Source organism: Ahaetulla prasina, chromosome 18, assembly GCF_028640845.1.
Source record: "Ahaetulla prasina isolate Xishuangbanna chromosome 18, ASM2864084v1, whole genome shotgun sequence".
Classification (NCBI taxonomy): domain Eukaryota; kingdom Metazoa; phylum Chordata; class Lepidosauria; order Squamata; family Colubridae; genus Ahaetulla; species Ahaetulla prasina.
The window spans coordinates 10,894,359-10,913,382 of record NC_080556.1 but is presented as its reverse complement, the minus strand read 5'-3'; the positions used below and the strand labels follow the sequence as shown (position 1 = coordinate 10,913,382).

The 19,024-nt window shown below is 56.4% G+C and overlaps 2 protein-coding genes across 5 annotated transcripts; both read left to right on the top strand.

Annotated features, from left to right (window-relative positions):
• Positions 1–1,831: 1,831 nt before the first annotated feature.
• On the top strand, positions 1,832–5,251 carry HSPB7 (heat shock protein family B (small) member 7). The gene is made up of 3 exons (XM_058161253.1): positions 1,832–2,081; positions 2,903–3,036; positions 4,376–5,251. Exons 1-3 carry the CDS (start codon positions 2,003–2,005, stop codon positions 4,559–4,561), a joined length of 399 nt encoding a protein of 132 aa, XP_058017236.1. The 5' UTR covers positions 1,832–2,002; the 3' UTR covers positions 4,562–5,251.
• A 3,654-nt stretch (positions 5,252–8,905) lies between these two features.
• On the top strand, positions 8,906–18,486 carry ZBTB17 (zinc finger and BTB domain containing 17). Of its 4 annotated transcripts, none has more exons than XM_058161250.1 (15): positions 8,907–9,063; positions 9,441–9,647; positions 10,685–10,858; positions 11,930–12,100; positions 12,969–13,091; positions 13,520–13,797; positions 14,432–14,574; positions 14,774–15,074; positions 15,189–15,276; positions 15,397–15,513; positions 16,654–16,774; positions 16,890–17,020; positions 17,126–17,341; positions 17,579–17,668; positions 17,930–18,486. In XM_058161250.1, exons 1-15 carry the CDS (start codon positions 9,057–9,059, stop codon positions 18,190–18,192), a joined length of 2,430 nt encoding a protein of 809 aa, XP_058017233.1. In that variant the 5' UTR covers positions 8,907–9,056; the 3' UTR covers positions 18,193–18,486. The 4 variants fall into 4 exon arrangements, with proteins under 4 accessions (XP_058017235.1, XP_058017233.1, XP_058017234.1 ...); XM_058161248.1 differs by having other exon boundaries at positions 8,908–9,063; positions 12,969–13,103; XM_058161251.1 differs by lacking the exon at positions 16,654–16,774 and having other exon boundaries at positions 12,969–13,103; positions 16,838–17,020.
• Positions 18,487–19,024: the final 538 nt, after the last annotated feature.

The window sequence follows — 19,024 nt, the reverse complement described above, 5'->3', positions numbered from 1 at the left end:
AGGGTGCCTGGGTGTGCGTCTGTCAAAGGCTCTTGCTGCTCCTGGGTCAGGGCGACTTCTCTGTAGCCAGTTTGCTCTGCCTCTGCCCTGACCAGATCTGGTACACAGGCATACACCTGTCTCCCGGGCCCTCCCTGTTCTCTCCCACACCTCCCTCCCTCCCTCCCTGACCTCTAACTATCCAGAACTCTCTCTTGGGACCCACAGGAAAGGCCCTCCAGCAAGGCTATTCCAGCTCAAGCCAGCCTTCTCGCCAAGCAACACGAGGAGGGTGGGGTGGGCGGGCGGGCGGGCAGGCAGCTGGCAAACAGCCCCATTTGGCCGGCCGGCCTACACCTTGCCACCCACACCCGAGGGTCATTTGTTTCGGTCACAAGAGCTCACTCACCACCCTCGTTCAAGCTCACCTCCCAAGGTCTAGGCCAGCCGTAGGGGGTGCAGAACCCAAGATCAGGAGAGCCAAGTGCTGGAGGAAGGGGCTGCAACCGCTTCCTCCCAAAACAGCCTCTCGTGATCCTTGCCATCCCACCAGGCTAAGCCACAAATCATGGGCAGGCAGCTAACTCACACGGTCTCCGGGGAGGGGGCAGAGCACAGGGTGGTGGTAGAGGGTGCTGCTGCTTGCTGCAGGTCAAGAGAACGCTTAGGAGAGGCCGAGAGCAGAGGCTGCGGGGCAGGAGAGCCCATGTGCTCCACGGTGAGCTCAGAGGGCCATTCCGGCAGCAAGGGAAAGAAAATAAGAAAATAATAAATTAAAAAAAATAAGAAAATAAGGGAAAGAAAATAAGGGGCGTGCATAAGAGCACAAAAGTGCCTACCGTTCCTGTCCTATTGTTCCCTTTCATTATATCAAATGAACAGAGATGTTGCATACTTTTGTGTATATATATATATATATGTTTTTCTTTTACGATGTGTTGTTGTTTTATGTCGATGTTTATGTATACTGTTGTGACAAAATGAAATTAAAAAAAAAAAACACCACGTAACACCCCCACTTCCTGAAATCAGAAAGCATCGGCAGGTACTTCCCAAAGAGTCCCCGCGACTCTTCTAAATTGGGCGTGATTTCTGAACTCTTGAGTGGGTTCCCGGATGATTTACAATCCGTGGGTCTCTGCCTGGGGGGGGCGGGTGCGTGTCCCCGGGGCCCCTCTCCTCCTGCCAGCCCTCCAGAAGTGGAGCCAAGGGCCAGAAGAGCTGCAATGCGATGGGCAATAGATGGAGCTGAGTTAAGGAGGACACCTTGCCCTCTGGGGCTCGTTCTGAGGGGGGAGAGGAAAAGAGGGCACGGGAGGCCGCAGGCCCAATGACTCAGACTGCCCCGAGAGGAGGGTGACTAAGCAGCTGCGTTTAGCTACAAGCTGCCCGCAGACAGTTTCCGCAGACAGGTTGTGCGATGCTTGCCAGTTGTTCCCCATTTCCATCTTCTACATGGAGGCCCACGTCAGGCCCTCCGAGCTGCCAGGGAAATGAACCTCACCCTTGGAGAAATGGGAACCCCTGTTCAGTATTGGGGTGGGTGGGGTGGGTAAGAGGGAACGGGGGGTGGGGTCCTGGGCTCTGCCCTCCTCTTTCGGGATGCTTGCTTTCCATGCCAGGCTCTCTGCCCCCCCTTCCTTGTGGAAGGCCAATCCTCCCGCCAATGGTGGTGGTGGGGGGATGATCCAGTCCTGGATGGAATGCCGATGGGCAGCCTCCCCTTCCCGCCTCTCTCTGTCTGGGTAGAGAGCCCGTGCCTATGGGACGCTTTCCAGAGGCATTGGCCGTGTCCTGCAGAAGGCTCTAAATTTAGACTCTTCGACAAGAGCCCTGGAAGGCAGCCGAAGCTTTTAAAGGCTCCGCAGCTGCCCCGGGTGGCTCTGTCGGGTGAGACTTCCGGAGACGGCAGCTCCTCCAGCATCGATCCGCTCGGACGGCCACCCTCTCGGGGCTCCACTGCTTCGGCCACCTTTCCACCCATCTTCTTGGCCAGGGACACGACCAGGCAGGCGGCTGCCCCATGGAGAAGGCCCACGGAATATTCGACAATACGTTGGGGGGGTTCCTAAGGCCCCATCCGGATCCCCGAAGCTTCTCAGGCAAGTGGGGAGAGAGAGAGAGAGAGAGGGCTGAAATAGGCGGCCTTTGACTGCTGGCTGCCCTGGGTCTCTCCCCTGGCTCTCGTCTAGCCGGTCCCACAGTCCGAGGCTGCCACTTTTAACCTGTGTGGCCGCAGCAGAGAGATTTGTCACTGTTTTTCCGCTGTTTAGGGTAAACCCTTTTTTTTTGTTTGTTTACACCAACCATTCTTGGAACGATGGGCACCCAGGCGCCACCGTTCTGCTCCAGGATAACCTCCCTGCACCTGGCCTGGCTGCCCTTGTGAAAGGCAGAGCGGGTTTTCACACAGGCTTCCCCAGCATCTGTCTCAGTGGATCCCAAGCCACAAAGGCAAGCAAGGACAGCTGGGTCTTTCCCGTCCTTAGCCCTGTCGGCCACAGGGCCGTGTCCTGAACAGGACCTGGCGAAGGTCTCGGGGAGGAGGGGGGAAATGGACACTTGACAGGGTAGCGAGAGAGACGGCTTGGAATGTGACGTGTCCAGCCCCTGCCACTTAGGGCGCCGGTTGGCCACTGAGTCCTTGGGGTACTTCTTAAGCTCCAGGCTGGTCTGTGGTCTCTTGGGAGGGAGTACCCCCTCGACCGGGTGGGATTATCAGGGCCTACCTCGGTAGCACGCCCAAGCAATTCTGCCCGGCCATGCAGCATCTCAAATAGATGCGGCAAGCGGAGCTACCTGGGAGGCCCAACGGAGGCCCCCCCAGGATCCTGCCCCAGAGTTTTCCTTTTGCCAGCAAAACAACAACACTGTCACCCGGTGCTGGAATCAAGAATCGAGAGAGCTTCTCTTCTCCCAACAGGCCGGGCTGGCGGGATGGGAAACATCAAAACCTTGGGGGATACGTACCAGTTTGCCGTGGATGTCAGTGACTTCTCCCCCGAAGACATTATCATTACTACATCCAAAAACCAGATTGAAGTGAGGGCTGAGAAGGTGAGTGGCTACTGCTGAGCTGCCCCGTCTTGGAGCCATTTTTAAAACAGAGCTGAGCAGTCCGGCTGGGGATGAGGGGTGGGGTAGCCCTAAGATGCTTGGCTGAGAAAAGCGGAGGCAGCTACTTCCTTGCATCCACGGCAGGTTCTCTGCCTTTCCCGCGAGCATCCCACTGTGGAAATTAACAAGAAAGGGGAGTCACAGGAGTTGTTCTTTTTTTCTTGGTTTGCTTGGAAAAAGATCAGTGTGCTGGAGCTCCCCCTCCCTGCCCAAAAGAACCTGGATGTGCCCCCTGCAATGCAACGGAGCAAAGCCTGCAGGCTAGGGACAGCCGTGGCATCGCCCGGTCTTAAGAATGGCAGCCAAGAGGCTCCCTGCCCCCACCCGAGTGCCCTTCGGACTATGCCAGGGATGCATATGGCGATGGGAACATTCCCCGGCTGGCCGGTCCATGTTGACCGAAAACGCTGCCCAGGGAGCCTTTCTCCTGATGCCAGCTGCAAAAGAAGAGGCCTTTTTAATTTGTTTTGGGGGGGGGGAAAGTTTTATTTTATTTCTCACAAGACGTATTGTAAGTGTACAGTCTCTTTTCCATTGTTAGCCATACATACATTCTTTACATTTTCGTACTAATTCATTCTTTATCCTAAGAAAAAAATTGAATATATAAATATCTTTGGGGTTGCTCTTCTACCCTTTCTTCTCCCTTCTTTTAGAACAATCTTTCTTCTCCTTTTTTTCTCTTTCCCTTCCCTTCCTTCTATACTTTTCTACTTTCTTTCCTCCTCTCCTTCTTTCCTACTCCTCCTTCCTTTCCCCCACACCTCCCTTCTTCCCCTTTCTAACCTTCTCTCCTACTCTTTTCTCCTCCTTCTTCTGTTCCTCTCCCCCCTTCTTCCCCCCTTTCTAACCTTCTCTCCTCTTTCTTCCCTCCGTCTTCCTCTTTTCCCTTCTTCTGTTCCTCTCCTTCTTCCCCCCTTTCTAACCTTCTCTCTTTTCCCTTTCTTCTGTTCCTCTCTCCTTCTTCCCTCTTCTAACCTTCTCTTTCTTCCCTCCGTCTTCCTCTTTTCCCCTTTCTTCTGTTCCTCTCTCTCCTTCTCCCCCCCCCATCTTACCCTCTACTCCTCTTTCCATTCTAGTTTTTTAGACTGAGTCGCCCCAGCTTCAGTTTTGGCAGCATTGCCAGAATTCCCCATTTCATAAGAGATTCGGGATGGGCTGCCCCTTAATTTTAACAAGCAGCAACAGAACCCTGGGAACAGCACTTCACATTAATTTTGCAAGATTCAGACTCTCGTGGCCCTTAACTGCTGTCTTTTTGTCCTCCTCCCACGGGCAGCTAGCAGCTGATGGGACCATCGTCAACACATTCACCCACAAATGCCAGCTCCCTGAAGATGTGGACCCCACCTCGGTCACTTCCACCCTGGGGGCAGACGGCTGCCTGACCATCAAGGCAAGGAGAGGTCCAGCCAAGCCATCTGAGCAAGTGCAGCAAACGTTCAGGACTGAGATTAAAATCTGAGCTCCGGGAGCAGTTCGGGAGAGCCGGCAGGGAGCCAGGCTGGGCTGGGCTGGGCTGGGCTGGGTGGGGGGGTGGAAAACAGATCTGTCCTTGTGTTCCCCGTCAATAAGAGATGTTTCGGTTTGTCATCCACGGCTGAAGGTTAAAGGGATACCAGCAATGAGCCTACGCGGGCCAAAGCTGCCCTTCCCCCCCCCCCTCAACCAACTCCCTTTGAAAGGGGAAAGAACACCGTTGCTTTTGCCAGCGAAGGAACAGCAAAGCTGGAGCTGAATTTTCCAGTTCTGCAGCCAGCAAATTTAATGTTTGGAAGTGTTGATGGGACAACGCCGCTAAAAAAGAAAAAAACAAAGAAAGAGGAGGCGATATGAAATTTATACGATAGGAAGTCAATCGCACCGCGGAGTTTACGTCCAGGGAACGTTATTTAGGATATACAGCGTACATCTTGGAAGCAATTCAAGTTAAAATGTTAACACGTTCATATGTTAGATTCAGGGATTGGTTGTTGTTTTTTTTCACACCCACCCATTCCCCTCCCCCGTCTTTGCACCCCACCTCCAAATCCAGCTACACCCTACAAGTTGAGAGGAGAGGAAAAAAACCTGTGAAGGGGAACCAAACAATGTAAAAAACCAATTTAAAACTTTGAATTACAAGAAAACACTTTCTTGCAAGTCAAGCCGCTGACTTTGGCTGTGTGGATGTGTATTATTTGGGTGGGGGTGGGATGGGGGGGGGAAAGAGGAGCTGGGGGGATGGGGGCGGGGAAACAGAAGCTGGGGGGTGGGATGGGGGAAAACAGGAGCTGGGGGTGGGATGGGGAAAGGAGCTGGAGGATGGGATGGGGGAAACAGGAGCTGGGGGTGGGATGGGGAAACAGGCGCTGGGGGTGGGATGGGGAAACAGGAGCTGGGGGTGGGATGGGGAAAAGAGGAGCTGGGGGATGGGGGAAACAGGAGCTGGGGGTGGTTCAACAGGCTAATGCAGTCTGTTATTAACACAGCTGCTTGCAGTTACTGCAAGTTCAAGTCCCACCAGGCCCAAGGTTGACTCAGCCTTCCATCCTTTATAAGGTAGGTAAAATGAGGACCCAGATTGTTGCGGGTAATAAAGTTGACTTTGTATATAATCTACAAATGGATGAAGACTATTGCTTGACATAGTGTAAGCCACCCTGAGTCTTCGGAGAAGGGCGGGATATAAATGCAAATTTTAAAAATAAAAAAGAAACAGGAGCTTGGGGGTGGGATGGGGAAACAGGAGCTTGGGGGTGGGATGGGGAAACAGAAACAGGAGCTTGGGGGTGGGATGGGGAAACAGGAGCTGGGGGTGGGATGGGGGAAACAGGAGCTGGGGGTGGGATGGGGAAACAGGAGCTGGGGGTGGGATGGGGAAACAGGAGCTGGGGGTGGGATGGGGAAACAGGAGCTGGGGGTGGGATGGGGAAAGGAGCTGGAGGATGGGATGGGGAAACAGGAGCTGGGGGTGGGATGGGGAAACAGGCGCTGGGGGTGGGATGGGGAAACAGGAGCTGGGGGTGGGATGGGGAAAAGAGGAGCTGGGGGGATGGGGGGAAACAGGAGCTGGGGGGTGGTTCAACAGGCTAATGCAGTCTGTTATTAACAGCAGCTACTTGCAATTATTGCAAGTTCAAGTCCCACCAGGCCCAAGGTTGACTCAGCCTTCCATCCTTTATAAGGTAGGTAAAATGAGGACCCAGATTGTTGGGGGCAATAAAGTTGACTTTGTATATAATATACAAATGGATGAAGACTATTGCTTGACATAGTGTAAGCCGCCCTGAGTCTTCGGAGAAGGGTGGGATATAAATGCAAATAAAAATAAATAAAAACAGGAGCTTGGGGGTGGGATGAAACAGGAGCTTGGGGGTGGGATGGGGGAAACAGGAGCTGGGGGTGGAATGGGGAAACAGGAGCTGGGGGTGGGTGGGATGGAAACAGGAGCTTGGGGGTGGGATGGAAACAGGAGCTGGGGGTGGGATGGGGAAACAGGAGCTGGGGGTGGGATGGGGAAACAGGAGCTGGGGGTGGGATGGGGAAACAGGAGCTGGGGGTGGGATGGAAACAGGAGCTGGGGGATGGGGATGGGGAAACAGGAGCTGGGGGTGGGATGGAAACAGGAGCTTGGGGGTGGGATGGGGAAACAGGAACTGGGGGGGATGGGATGGGGAAACAGGAGCTGGGGTGGGATGGGGAAACAGGAGCTGGGGGTGGGATGGAAACAGGAGCTGGGGGTGGGATGGGGGAAACAGGAGCTGGGGGTGGGATGGGGAAACAGGAGCTGGGGGTGGGATGGGGAAACAGGAGCTGGGGGGATGGAAACAGGAGCTGGGGGTGGGATGGAAACGAGCTGGGGGTGGGATGGAAACAGGAGCTGGGGGTGGGATGGAAACAGGAACTGGGGGGGCGGGATGGAAACAGGAGCTGGGGGATGGGATGGAAACAGGAGCTTGGGGGTGGGATGGGGAAACAGGAGCTGGGGTGGGATGGGGAAACAGGAGCTGGGGGTGGGATGGAAACAGGAGCTTGGGGGTGGGATGGAAACAGGAGCTTGGGGGGCGGGATGGAAACAGGAGCTGGGGGTGGGATGGGGGAAACAGGAGCTGGGGGCGGGATGGGGAAACAGGAGCTGGGGGCGGGATGGAAACAGGCTGGGGGTGGGATGGGGGAAACAGGAGCTGGGGGGGCGGGATGGAAACAGGAACTGGGGGGCGGGATGGAAACAGGAGCTGGGGGCGGGATGGGGAAAGGAGCTGGGGGCGGGATGGGGAAACAGGAGCTGGGGGTGGGATGGAAACAGGAGCTTGGGGGTGGATGGGGGAAACAGGAGCTGGGGGTGGGATGGGGAAACAGGAGCTTGGGGGTGGATGGGGAAACAGGAGCTGGGGGTGGGATGGGGAAACAGGAGCTTGGGGGTGGGATGGGGAAACAGGAACTGGGGGGGATGGGGGAAACAGGAGCTGGGGGCGGGATGGGGGAAACAGGAGCTTGGGGGTAGGATGGGGAAACAGGAGCTGGGGGTGGGATGGGGGAAACAGGAGCTGGGGGTGGGATGGGGAAACAGGAGCTTGGGGGTGGGATGGGGAAACAGGAGCTGGGGGTGGGATGGGGGAAAAGAGGAGCTGGGGGGGATGGGGAAACAGGAGCTGGGGGTGGTTCAACAGGCTAATGCAGTCTGTTATTAACAGCAGCTACTTGCAATTAAACAGGAGCTTGGGGGCGGGATGGAAACAGGAGCTTGGGGGGCGGGATGGGGAAACAGGAGCTGGGGGTGGGATGGGGAAACAGGAGCTTGGGGGGGGATGGGGAAACAGGAGCTTGGGGGCGGGATGGGGAAACAGGAGCTGGGGGGGATGGAAACAGGAGCTGGGGGTGGGATGGAAACAGGAGCTTGGGGGGTAGGATGGGGGGGGAAACAGGAACTGGGGGGGTGAGATGGGGGGTGGAAAACAGGAGCAAGGAAGGAGGGAGTTTTCGTCCTTGTGTTGCAACCTGCATCCAACACAATGACACAGACACAGACACAGACACACACACACACAGTTTCTGAAGGCCAAAAGGCCGGGGAAGAAGTGAGTCATGGTCTGGAAATAGAGCCGCCTTTGGGCTTCAAGGCCAGTGAGGGGAGGGGGCATTCCAGGCCCAGCCCAGCCTCCCTGCCCTGGAAGGAGCTCCGCGAGCCGCAACTGAGGCGGCCTGAAGAGAGACCACCATCCTCTTCCTCCCTTCCCGCATCCCCCCCCCCACAGGACCCCCAAATCCAACGCTTGAGAAGAAACGAGGCCCGCAGGCTCCGCCCCCTCCCTCCCTGCTCGGGGAAAGGCGGGGGGGGGGAAGGAGAAAGGCGTTCTCGGCCCACCTCGCAGGGCTGTTGTTGCTGCTGTGGGGAGGCCGGGGGGAGGGGAGGGGAGGGGGAGACCCATCCCGAGGGATGAGAAATGCAGGCCGTTGAAAAGAGCCGGGAGGGGCCTCCCTCACCCCCACCCCGCGCCGGGCTGTTGACAGGATCCACACGGCTCTGTTGGCAAAACACCGGGAGCAGCCCAGAGGCCGCCGCGCCCTCCGGCAGCTGCCGAGGCGGGTTCCCTTTGGGGGTTGTGGGTGGGATGGAGGGCGAGGCGGCCGAGGTTTACCTCAGCCCCCACCCCGCACGGACGAAGTCTCCGGGGAAACCCAGAAGGCGGGACGGTCGGTTCCCCCCGGAGGCTTCGGGCCTAGGCCGGTCTTGACGGAGCTTCGGTCGTCATGGCGACGGGACCTGCGCGGCGACTGGTTCACAGCCCCGCCCCGCCCCGCGAAGCGGGGGGTGGTGGCGAGGAGGCGGAAAGGCGCCTGCGCGCGCCGCGCCGTAAGAAAGAGGGCACCGTCCGCTCCGAGCGCCGCTTCCGCCCAAGCGCAAAATGGCGGCGCCCTTTGTCTGTTCCGTGTCACCATGATCGCCGCCGCCGCCGGGATGATGTGACGCTCGCGGGATGGCAGGTGCGGGGCCGAGACGGGCGGGGAGCGGGCCCCGGGCTACCTCCGCCCGCCGGGGACCGAGGCCGAGGCCGGGGCCCGAGAGAGCGGGGCCGCCGGTCCGGTTCCCCGCAGGGCGAGACTCTGGCGAAGGAGCCGCGGCGGGGGCAGCTCCTCGGGGTGCGGGAAGGGTTTGGGGCGCCACCGCGGTCTCCTTTCTCGACCTTCGCCCGGAAGGCAAAAGCCGGGCGGTTGCCGGAAACCCCGCCGGGGATGCGGGGAGAGGATGCGGATGCACAACAGCCTTCCGGGGTAGGCCAGGCTTAAGAGGCCGTCCCGGGTCCCCCGATGCTGCACCACGCCCTGATGCCTGCCTGCCTCTCTCTCTCTCATTCCCGCAGCCATGGACTTCCCGCACCACAGCCGGCAAGTCCTGGAGCAGCTGAACCAGCAGCGGCAGCTGGGCCTCTTGTGCGACTGCACCTTCGTGGTGGACGGCATCGACTTCAAGGCCCATAAGGCGGTGCTGGCGGCCTGCAGCGAGTACTTCAGGATGCTCTTCGTCGACCAGAAGGACGTGGTTCACCTGGACATCAGCAACGCGGCAGGTCAGGACCTCCCTGACTGGAGGAAGCCCTCCCGGCTTGCTTTATGAGGCTTATTTCCTGCACCTTTCAGGGGGGGCAGGAGTCCCCCATATATTCCCCCAAAATGAGGGAGGGGGGGAGATCGGAAGGAGGGGCCACCTAGAGGAGGTGAGGAACAGGATGTCAGCCTTCAGTTCTCCCCCCCATCCCCGCCCATGATCCCCTTCTCTCATACAGTATCTGCCAAAGCTAGAGAGCCTCCAGCCTCTCGTGCAGTCCAGCTTACAGCAGCCTAAAGGTGAAGGTTCCCCTCGCACATACCTGCTAGTCAGTGCTGACTCTAGGGGGTGGTGCTCATCTCCGTTTCAAAGCCAAAGAGCCAGTGCTGTCTAGACTTCTCCGTGGCCATGTGGCTGGCATGACTCAAAGCCAAAGGCGCACGGAACGTTGTTCCCTTCCCACCAAAGGTGGTCCCTATTTTTTCTACTTGCATTATTTACGTGCTTTTGAAACTGCTAGGTTGGCAGAAGCTGGGAGAAGTCACGGGAGCTCACCCCCGTTACACGGCAGCACTAGGGATTCGAACCGCTGAGCTGCCGACCTTTCGATCGACAAGCTCAACGTCGATCAAAGGGCCTCTGGTGGCTCAGCAGACTAAGTCTGTTTGCAGCTGCTTGCAATTACTGCAAGTTCAAGTCCCACCAGGCCCAAGGTTGACTCAGCCTTCCATCCTTTATATGGTAGGTAAAATGAGGACCCAGATTGTTGGGGGCAATAAGTTGACTTTGTATATAATATATATAATATACAAATGGATGAAGACTATTGCTTAACACAGTGTAAGCCGCCCTGAGTCTTCGGAGAAGGGCGGGATATAAATTCAAAAACAACAACAACAAATGTCCTAGCCCCTGAGCCACCGCGTCCCACAGCAGCTTAGGCAGACCTTAAAGAGATGAGGCCTGTGCTTTGGGAACATCCAGAGGCTGGCAGGGGGACGGGCAGTATTGGTGACTGCTGCCAGCGCTCACCTTCTGGCTGTGGGCTGTCCCACGCAGGTCTGGAGCACGTGCTGGAATTCATGTACACGGCCAAGCTGACCCTCAGCCCGGAGAATGTGGAGGATGTCTTGGCCGTGGGCAGCTTCCTTCAGATGCAGGAGGTCGTCCAAGCCTGCAACACGATGAGGGCCTTCTCGGCACCGGGTGGCCTGGAGATCTCCACAGTGGCTGGTAGGGCACTTTCCTGTCCTTGGGTTCGGTTCTCTTTCTTGCCTCCAGGACCACCCCAAATCCTGGGCCTGTCGGGAGAGGAAGCCATCGTCTCCAGCCGGGCCAAGAAAGTGGCTCCGCAGCTGAGCTGTGTTTTGGCAGGTTTCAAGAGCCAACTTTTCCCGGGTGTTTGCATGTAGGCTGTCCTACTAATGCCAAACTGCCATGTGTTGTGACCCAGGCCCCAGTAGGTAGTAGCAAACTCAAGTCAGTGAAAAAACAAAAACTTTATTCAAACAGCTGAGAATTACTTCATTCCCAGCGTAGTCCAACTAAATTAAAGCAAATTCCTCCCAACACAAATTCCTCAGTCCTATCACCAACCTTGGTCCAATTAGGCAAACTGCCAAAGGCCTTTCTTGGCAAACGTTCAGAAGACACCGATACAAAATAAATGCAACAAGACGAAGCTGTCAAGGTTGTTTTCCGGCAAAGAGCCCAAACGCAGTTGCTGGTCTTTTAAGCCTTATGGGAGGGGCCAATCATCTCTTGGCCCTACTCCTGAGTCGTCCTCTGGGGGTGAGGGGGTGGAAGGACGGGCAAGCAGGATTGATTTTGCTCTCCTGGTCTCAAAAGGACTGTTGACTTTGTTCTGGTGGAAGCACAGAGGGGATGCGCTGCACCCGATATGCGCTTGGCCGCTCTTGGTTTTTCTTTCCGGGTGGGGGATTCCTTAAATGTACTGGAAATTTGGGGTCTGTCATTAGGATGAGTACAGTAGCTATAGATCTGTTGAGCCAGAAATATTAGTTTTATGATGGACAGGCAAGGGCCATCCAAGGACTGACAATCTTGGGCCAACTGCGGATGCCCAGTTTCTGTAGACGTCGTGGAAACGGGAAGGTTGTGCTCTGCTGACCTTGATGGGCAAAAGCATGGCAGGCTAAACCAGATCTTCGGACTGGTCCCCAAGGTGGCGGAAGGTTGTCACCGGTTGTTCTGCTTGCTGGGTTTCTGGCTGGAGAGGCCTGAATTGTCAGTGGCTTTCGCTTCCTCCCTCTCTCTCTCTCTCTCTCTCCCCCCACATCCCAGGGCAGGAGAAAACGACCAACAGCAGGCACAAAGCAGAGTTGGAAGCCCCCAGGGATCAGGAGGAGCCGATCTCCTCTAGCAGCCTCCAACCGGCCGAAGGGGCCCATCCTGCTGAGGACCCGAAGGACAAGGCGATAGCGGCGGAAGGGAGCGAGGCTGGTCAAAGGCCAGGTAGGGGCCAGGAGTCTCTTCTCAGAAGCGCAGCTGCGGGGTTAATGGGAAAGGGTGCCGGAGGAAAAAGCAACGTTTTCTCTTTTATCTTCTTCCTGGTTTCCCCAAATCTCAAGATTTGAGGGGGGGCGGTGGCTCAGTGGATAAGATGCTGAGCTTGTCGATTGAAAGGTCGGTGGTTCGAATCCCTTGCGCGGGACGAGGGTAAGCTCCCATGACTTGTCCCAGCTTCTGCCAACCTAGCAGTTCGAAAGCACGTAAAAAACGCAAGTAGAAAAAATAGGGACCATCTTTGGTGGGAAGGGAACAGCGTTCCGTGTGCCTTTGGCATTGAGTCATGCCGGCCACATGACCACGGAGACGTCTTCGGACAGCGCTGGCTCTTCGGCTTTGAAATGGAGATGAGCACTGCCCTCTAGAGTCGGGAACGACTAGCACGTATGTGCGAGGGGAACCTTTACCTTTACCGAGAGAACTTAAAAATCTCAAATATGTCTTGCTTCTTCCTCACCCGTGGCAAGTTGAAAATTTATGTCGGCGCGAGTTTCACGGTAGTAACTGCCCCACCTGAATTCCCCTTTGCCCAGCTTGAGTGGGCAGTTGTGTTCCCATAAAAAAAAGGGATGTCTCCATTGGCCGTAACTTTAAACACCTTTATTTCCCGTTTCCCTCTGAGCTAAACCCTTTCCGACACTTACAGGAAAGCCAGATCGTTACGAATCATGCCAAACTGCAGAATATTTAGCGTAATCGTTTCCGTGGGGTGGCCTCTTCTTCCGGCCCCTCCTGGGAATCCCGCCCCCACCTTTCCTGCTCCTCTGGCCTGCGGGTGTCTCGAAGGTGCTGTCAAGTTTGTGCTTCCTTCCAGACGCAGGCACAGCGGGCCCCGGGGAGACGCCGGAGGGATCGCCGGAGGAGCTGCAGTTCAGCCTCTCCCCCCACGAACACACCAGTCCCAGCTCCACTCTTCCTTCTCAGGCCAGGGAAGCTGGTGAGCACGAAGGTAGGGATGTAAGGTTACTGAGAGACAGAGAGAGGGAGGGAGGGAGAGGAAAAAAATCCCTCACACTTAAAATGCCCGAGGGAGGTGTGCAAAACAGGTCTGGATCAGGAGATGCAGTGACGGCGGAAGGGATGTTCTACAAACGGGATTCTTGCGCCAAGCGTCTGAAAGCACAGTCGCCGGCGGCCTTGGTATAGCAACCCCTCTGTTGACTTAGGTTCGGAGGGAGTCGTGGCAAATCCAACACATCCTGGCTACGCTGCGCTTCTTTTTCCTTTCTGGGGCTGGTCTTTGAGACAAACACACCCCCCCCCCCCGCAGACGAGGCTGTCCGCTTTCGAGTGGCGTTACGGGCAGCCTCGGGGAAACCTGCCACCCGTTTTTGAGCCCCGTATCTTGCCTCCTTGCTCCTCCAGACCCTCCGACGCTGAAAGTCCCTGCAGAGATGGAAGTGGAGCTGGAAGGCCACGAAGAGGAGGAAGACGATCCACCCTCCGAGGCGGAGAGCAACGGCAAGACTGCTGGGGAGCCCAAACCGATCCCCCTGACCAACGGCAGCGTCCCCGAGGACTTTGAGTCCGGAGGCAGTGACTCCGGGCAGGAGAACGCGGGAGAGGCCAGGCTGCTGCGCTCAGGAACGTACAGTGACAGGACAGAGTCCAAAGCGTATGGCTCCGTGACCCACAAGTGTGAGGTGAGCTGGCGGGCTTGTGAACTGCCCCAGGAGAGAGCAACCCTGTTGAAAGAGTTGTTCCCAAAGCATCAGGCGGTGTAGGATCCTTGCTGTAGCAAAAAAAGCCACCTGGAGGTGGGTGGGAGCAAAGCCCCTCAGGTGGAAGCTACAGGGCGAAAGACAGCAAGAGCAGACAGCAGCGGTATCCTTGTCACAGCCACAGGCCCAGCAAAAAAGGGGGAGTGGGCCGAGTAGGTTGGAGGCCCTTTGCCTCCAATGGGGGTGGAGGCACCTGGCCAGTCTCCAATGCCCCAGGTGAGGCTCTGGGAGCTCGCAGACCTATTTTCCTTTCCAGACCAAACTCTCATTCTCCCTGGCTCCAAGTTGGGGGGGAAGTTGTCCAGCTGGCATTTCTGCTCTTCTGTCTTCCTGCAGTAGAGGCAACAAGCAGTCAGCCAAGGGTGGAAAGAGACGGGGTGGGTGGGTAGATCTTGAGCTTGGCTGGGCTGGCAGAGGGGCAGGCAGCAAAGGGCTTCAGCAGGGAAGCCTCAAGCCAGGGGCACTAGGCGAGTGCTTGCGGGCAGGCCGCTGCGCGGGCTGGGCAACCAGGCGCTAGAGGCGAGGGTGGCCAGCAGTGCCTTTGCTTCCTCCAAAGGACTGTGGAAAGGAGTTCACCCACACGGGCAACTTCAAGCGCCATATCCGTATCCACACGGGAGAGAAGCCCTTCTCCTGCCGGGAATGCAGCAAGGCCTTTTCTGACCCCGCGGCCTGCAAAGCGCATGAGAAGACCCACAGGTGGGAGGGCAGGGGGGGGGGAAGGTCATCCCGGGAGGGAGACCAGGGGCAGCCCGACTGCCCTTCTCTGCCCAGGAGGCTCCAACTCTGGGCCCAGAAAACCTGGCACTGTCTTCGGGGGAGTGGTCGCGCTGAGGCCGTTCTCGCGGGCTTCCCAGGGGGGAGGAGGACTGATGGTAGCGCCTCTTCCGCACCGCAGCCCCCTCAAGCCCTACAGCTGCGAGGAGTGTGGCAAGAGCTACCGCCTTCTCAGCCTGCTGAACCTGCACAAGAAGCGCCACACGGGAGAGGCCAGGTACCGCTGCGAGGACTGCGGGAAGCTCTTCACCACCTCGGGCAACCTAAAGCGCCACCAGCTGGTGCACAGTGGGGAGAAGCCTTACCAGTGCGACTATTGCGTACGCTCCTTCTCCGACCCCACCTCCAAAATGCGGCACCTGGAGACGCACGATACCGACAAAGAGCACCAGTGCCCTCACTGCGAGAAGATGTTCAACCAGGTGAGGAAAGAAGAGGGCAAGGGCCGCCACATTCCCTGGGCTGGTACAGCGCTGTGGGGGAGGGGGGATACGGCCGCCTACCTCTCACCACCAGCTTCTCACAACTGCCGGCAGGTGGGGAACCTCAAAGCCCACTTGAAGATCCACATTGCCGACGGTCCGCTGAAGTGCCGCGAGTGTGGGAAACAGTTCACGACCTCAGGTACGAGGAGGTTCGGCCGAGGGCCAGCTGCCCTCGAGGTCCTAAGCACGAGTGGGGCAGCAGTGGCAGCTTCCTCACCACAGGCAACCTTGAGTAGCTTTTGCTTTTACTTCCCTGCAGGTAACTTGAAGCGGCATCTCCGCATCCACAGCGGAGAGAAACCGTACATTTGCGTGCACTGCCAGCGCCAGTTTGCTGACCCGGGGGCTCTCCAGCGGCACGTTCGCATCCACACAGGTGAGTCTGGGACCTGGCATCTTCGGGCGGACTCCAGTTGCAGCAACAGTGGAGGCTGCGGAAGAGGCCTCTCTGCCAGAGACTGGGGCTTCAGGGCATGTGTCCCCTGTCCCCTCCACCCCACCCCAGCCTGGAAACGGCACCTTGACCTGTTCCTTCAGGACTTCAGTCTCAGCAGGAAGAGCTACCTAATGGGATCTGCTTGTCCCTGGAGGAAGGTCGGCAGCCAAGACCAGTACTTAAGGGATTTCTTCAGGATCCACAAAGGGCGTGTGTCCGTAGCCAGCTTTTTAAACAAATACTTCACATTTTTGTGGTACAAGATTGCTGAAAACAGCAAAAAAAAGAACTTTATTCTGTGGACGCGGTTCATCTCTAGGACATTCAAGAGGACAGGAAATATGTGTATCTTTATATATTTGTTTTCTGAGGTTTTCACGGGTGTTTGTATGTAGGTCTTTGGTTGTTCGGGTTTTCTCCCGTGTAAAATTGGAAGTGTCTTGGCGACGTTTCGACGAAGTCTCATTCGTCATCTTCAGGCTTCAGCTTCGTGCTTCTGAAGCTGAAGCCTGAAGATGACGAATGAGACTTCGTCGAAACATCGCCAAGACACTTCCAATTTTACACGGGAGAAAACCCGAACAACCAAAGACCTACATCTTTATATATATATATATATGTGTGTGTGTGTGTGTGTGTGTGTGTTTTCTGTCGAAGCACCTGGTCTGCCCCAATATGGAAGGGAGCATACTGCTTCCCTTTCGCCTTTCAACTCCAATCCAGGAGCCCTCAGGCAGTCGCTTTCCCGACAAACTATTTTGTTTGTTGTGAAAGCGACTGCCTGAGGGCTCCTGGATTGGAGTTGAAAGGCGAAAGGGAAGCAGTACGCTCTCCATCTGCGTCCCAAATTATCTTAGCGGTTTTGAACTTTTCTGAAAACATGGAAATATTACCACTTTTGGCCTCCAAAACTGGTATCCATGTGGCGACAAAAGCGTAGGTTTCCACCTGGCATCGGTTGCTGTCCCACGTGCACCCGTTCTGCCACGCTGTCCCACAATTCGCGGGAGTTAGGGGGCGCCTGTGGCCCAAGAACGAGGGTTCCACTCTCTCCTCTCTCTTCCCCCCCCACCCCCGCAGGTGAGAAGCCCTGCCAGTGTATAATTTGTGGGAAAGCCTTCACCCAGGCCAGCTCTCTAATAGCCCATGTGCGCCAGCACACTGGGGAAAAACCCTATGTTTGCGAACGCTGCGGCAAAAGGTGAGTAGGCTCTCGCAAGCTTTGTTTCTTTCTCCCCCTGGTCTCTTGTATCTGCTCTGTCAGCTCTTACTTCAAGTGGATTTTTGCGTGAAGATCCGGTGACCTTCCCTTGCAGATTTGTCCAGTCCAGCCAGCTGGCCAATCACATCCGCCACCACGACAACATCCGCCCTCACAAGTGCAGCGTCTGCAGCAAAGCTTTTGTCAACGTGGGTGATCTGACCAAGCACTTCATCATCCACACAGGTGAGGGGGGATGGCTGGGGTAGGAAGAGCCAGCCATCACTGAGCAGTGGTAGCGCGCCTAGCCCCTCCCTCAAGACGCAGCCTCTCTCCATCCCCCCCACGCAGGGGAAAAGCCGTTCCTGTGCGACAAGTGCGGCCGCGGCTTCAACCGGGTGGATAATCTCCGCTCCCACGTCAAGACGGTCCACCAAGGCAAAGTGGGGATGAACCTCCTGGAACCCAACGAAGGCGATGAGCTCAATATCGTCACTGTGGCTTCAGAGGAGATGGTGACGCTGGCCACGGAAGCCCTGGCCGCCACAGCGGTCACCCAGCTCACCGGTGAGTAAAGGCATTCCCCCCCCTTTTTTTTGCACTCATCTGTCTGCCCTTGGCCTTTGTGCCACATCCAATGGCCAATGAAACTTTCACTTATTTGGATTGTAGAAGAGGGAAGTGGGTATGTGTGACTGTATCCTGCTTTGGCCCACCGTTTCCCAGATCTGGGGTTGAGTGGCCAGAGGGGGGCCTTCTTACCTGGGGGGCTGGTGATGCTGACTGGGACATCCTTTCCCTTAGTTGTTCCCGTCGCAGCTCCTGTCACCGCAGACGAGACGGAAGCGCTCAAGGCCGAGATTACCAAGGCCGTGAAACAGGTCCAAGAGGCAGGTGGGTCGGCCGCCCTTTCTTTTGGGGACCAGGGCGGGCTAGGCAGCCTCTCTCCCAAGCAAATAAAGCTGCCACAGGGGGGCAGCACCCTACCACGCAAAAAAGTCCAGAGAGCTGCTTCTGAAACAAAGAAAGCTTATCAGTCCTGGAGGAGGAGCGGTCGGTGGACCTTCTTGATGGAGGAAAGGGAACTAGGGGAAGGGGAGGTGGGGCAGACAGGGTGCTCCGAAACTAAATCTTGCCCTGTGCCTGTCATTCTAGACCCCAACACCCAAATCCTCTACGCCTGCGATTCCTGCGGAGAGAAGTTCCTGGATGCCAACAGCCTGGCTCAGCACGTGCGCATTCACACAGCCCAAGCCCTGGTCATGTTCCAGGCGGACACAGACTTTTACCAACAGTACAACGCTACCACCGCTTGGCATGGCGAGCAGGTCATCCCGTCGGGAGAGTTACTCTTCCGGGCACGGGACGGCAGCGAAGCATCGCCAGACTTGCCAGAGGCCCCACCGGCCGGAGAGTGATGGCAGACGCTGCTCCGCCAACAAGACAGACGCCCGAAGGAGCACCTTGGGGTGGGGAGAAGAGTGGAGTGCCCCCTCGTGCCCTGAGAGACTCTGCTCCAACCAGCAGCAGCCTCCCCATCGCGCTGAACGTTCCGGCATCGCTCACAAACCGCTATTTAAAGCCACGAGTGCTACATGAAACTGATGTACAAAAAAAAAAATATTTCTGTATTGGAGAGACTACATCTGTGTTAATACTGAGAAGAGGAAAGAAATAAAAAGGCTGTTATTTTCTATGTTTAAAGTGAAAAACTGACTTGGCTGAGTTCCATTTCTTCAGCCAAGGGTTTGCTAGCTCTTTCTTCTTCAGTGGGTCTCCCGGCAGAATGCAGGAGGCTTTTTGTTCCGTCAACCAGATCCTGAAAGCCAGCCAATGGCTTCTGGCGGCCTCCAAAGGAGAAGTCGCGGCTGCTTCTTCAAAGGGAGGAAAAAGGGGAGGAACGCCGCCTTACCGAATGAAGCCTAGGCACCCCAAATTTCCTGCAGATAACGGGTTTAACACCAGGGTGTTTTGTCTTTTTTTAATAAAAGTCTGTATTCCAATGGACACACAAAACAAAACTGCGCTGAGAAAACAGTTCCATAAATTAAGTCTTAGGAGTAGAACGGACCAGAGAGAGAGAAGGCAGATTAAAAAGTCTGTACAGTGGGTGAAACCTTCCATGGGCGGGGCGGAGGCCGGGATGGGGTGGGTGGGTGGGTGGGAGGCCCAGGGCTAACTGAAGCGCACTTACAAATGAGTGACAAATACAAAGTCGGAGTATGAAAATAAGATTTTCTTTGAAAACAC

Excerpts from the sequence above, each read along its gene's own strand:
- HSPB7 (XM_058161253.1), top strand. The coding sequence starts at position 2,003 with ATGGAGAAGGCCCACGGAATATTCGACAATACGTTGGGGGGGTTCCTA. Across the intron at positions 2,082-2,902 it reads GGATCCCCGAAGCTTCTCAG|GCCGGGCTGGCGGGATGGGA; the intron begins GCAAGTGGGGAG and ends TTCTCCCAACAG. Across the intron at positions 3,037-4,375 it reads TTGAAGTGAGGGCTGAGAAG|CTAGCAGCTGATGGGACCAT; the intron begins GTGAGTGGCTAC and ends TCCCACGGGCAG.
- ZBTB17 (XM_058161248.1), top strand. Across the intron at positions 15,514-16,653 it reads GCACGTTCGCATCCACACAG|GTGAGAAGCCCTGCCAGTGT; the intron begins GTGAGTCTGGGA and ends CCACCCCCGCAG. Across the intron at positions 16,775-16,889 it reads TGCGAACGCTGCGGCAAAAG|ATTTGTCCAGTCCAGCCAGC; the intron begins GTGAGTAGGCTC and ends CTTCCCTTGCAG.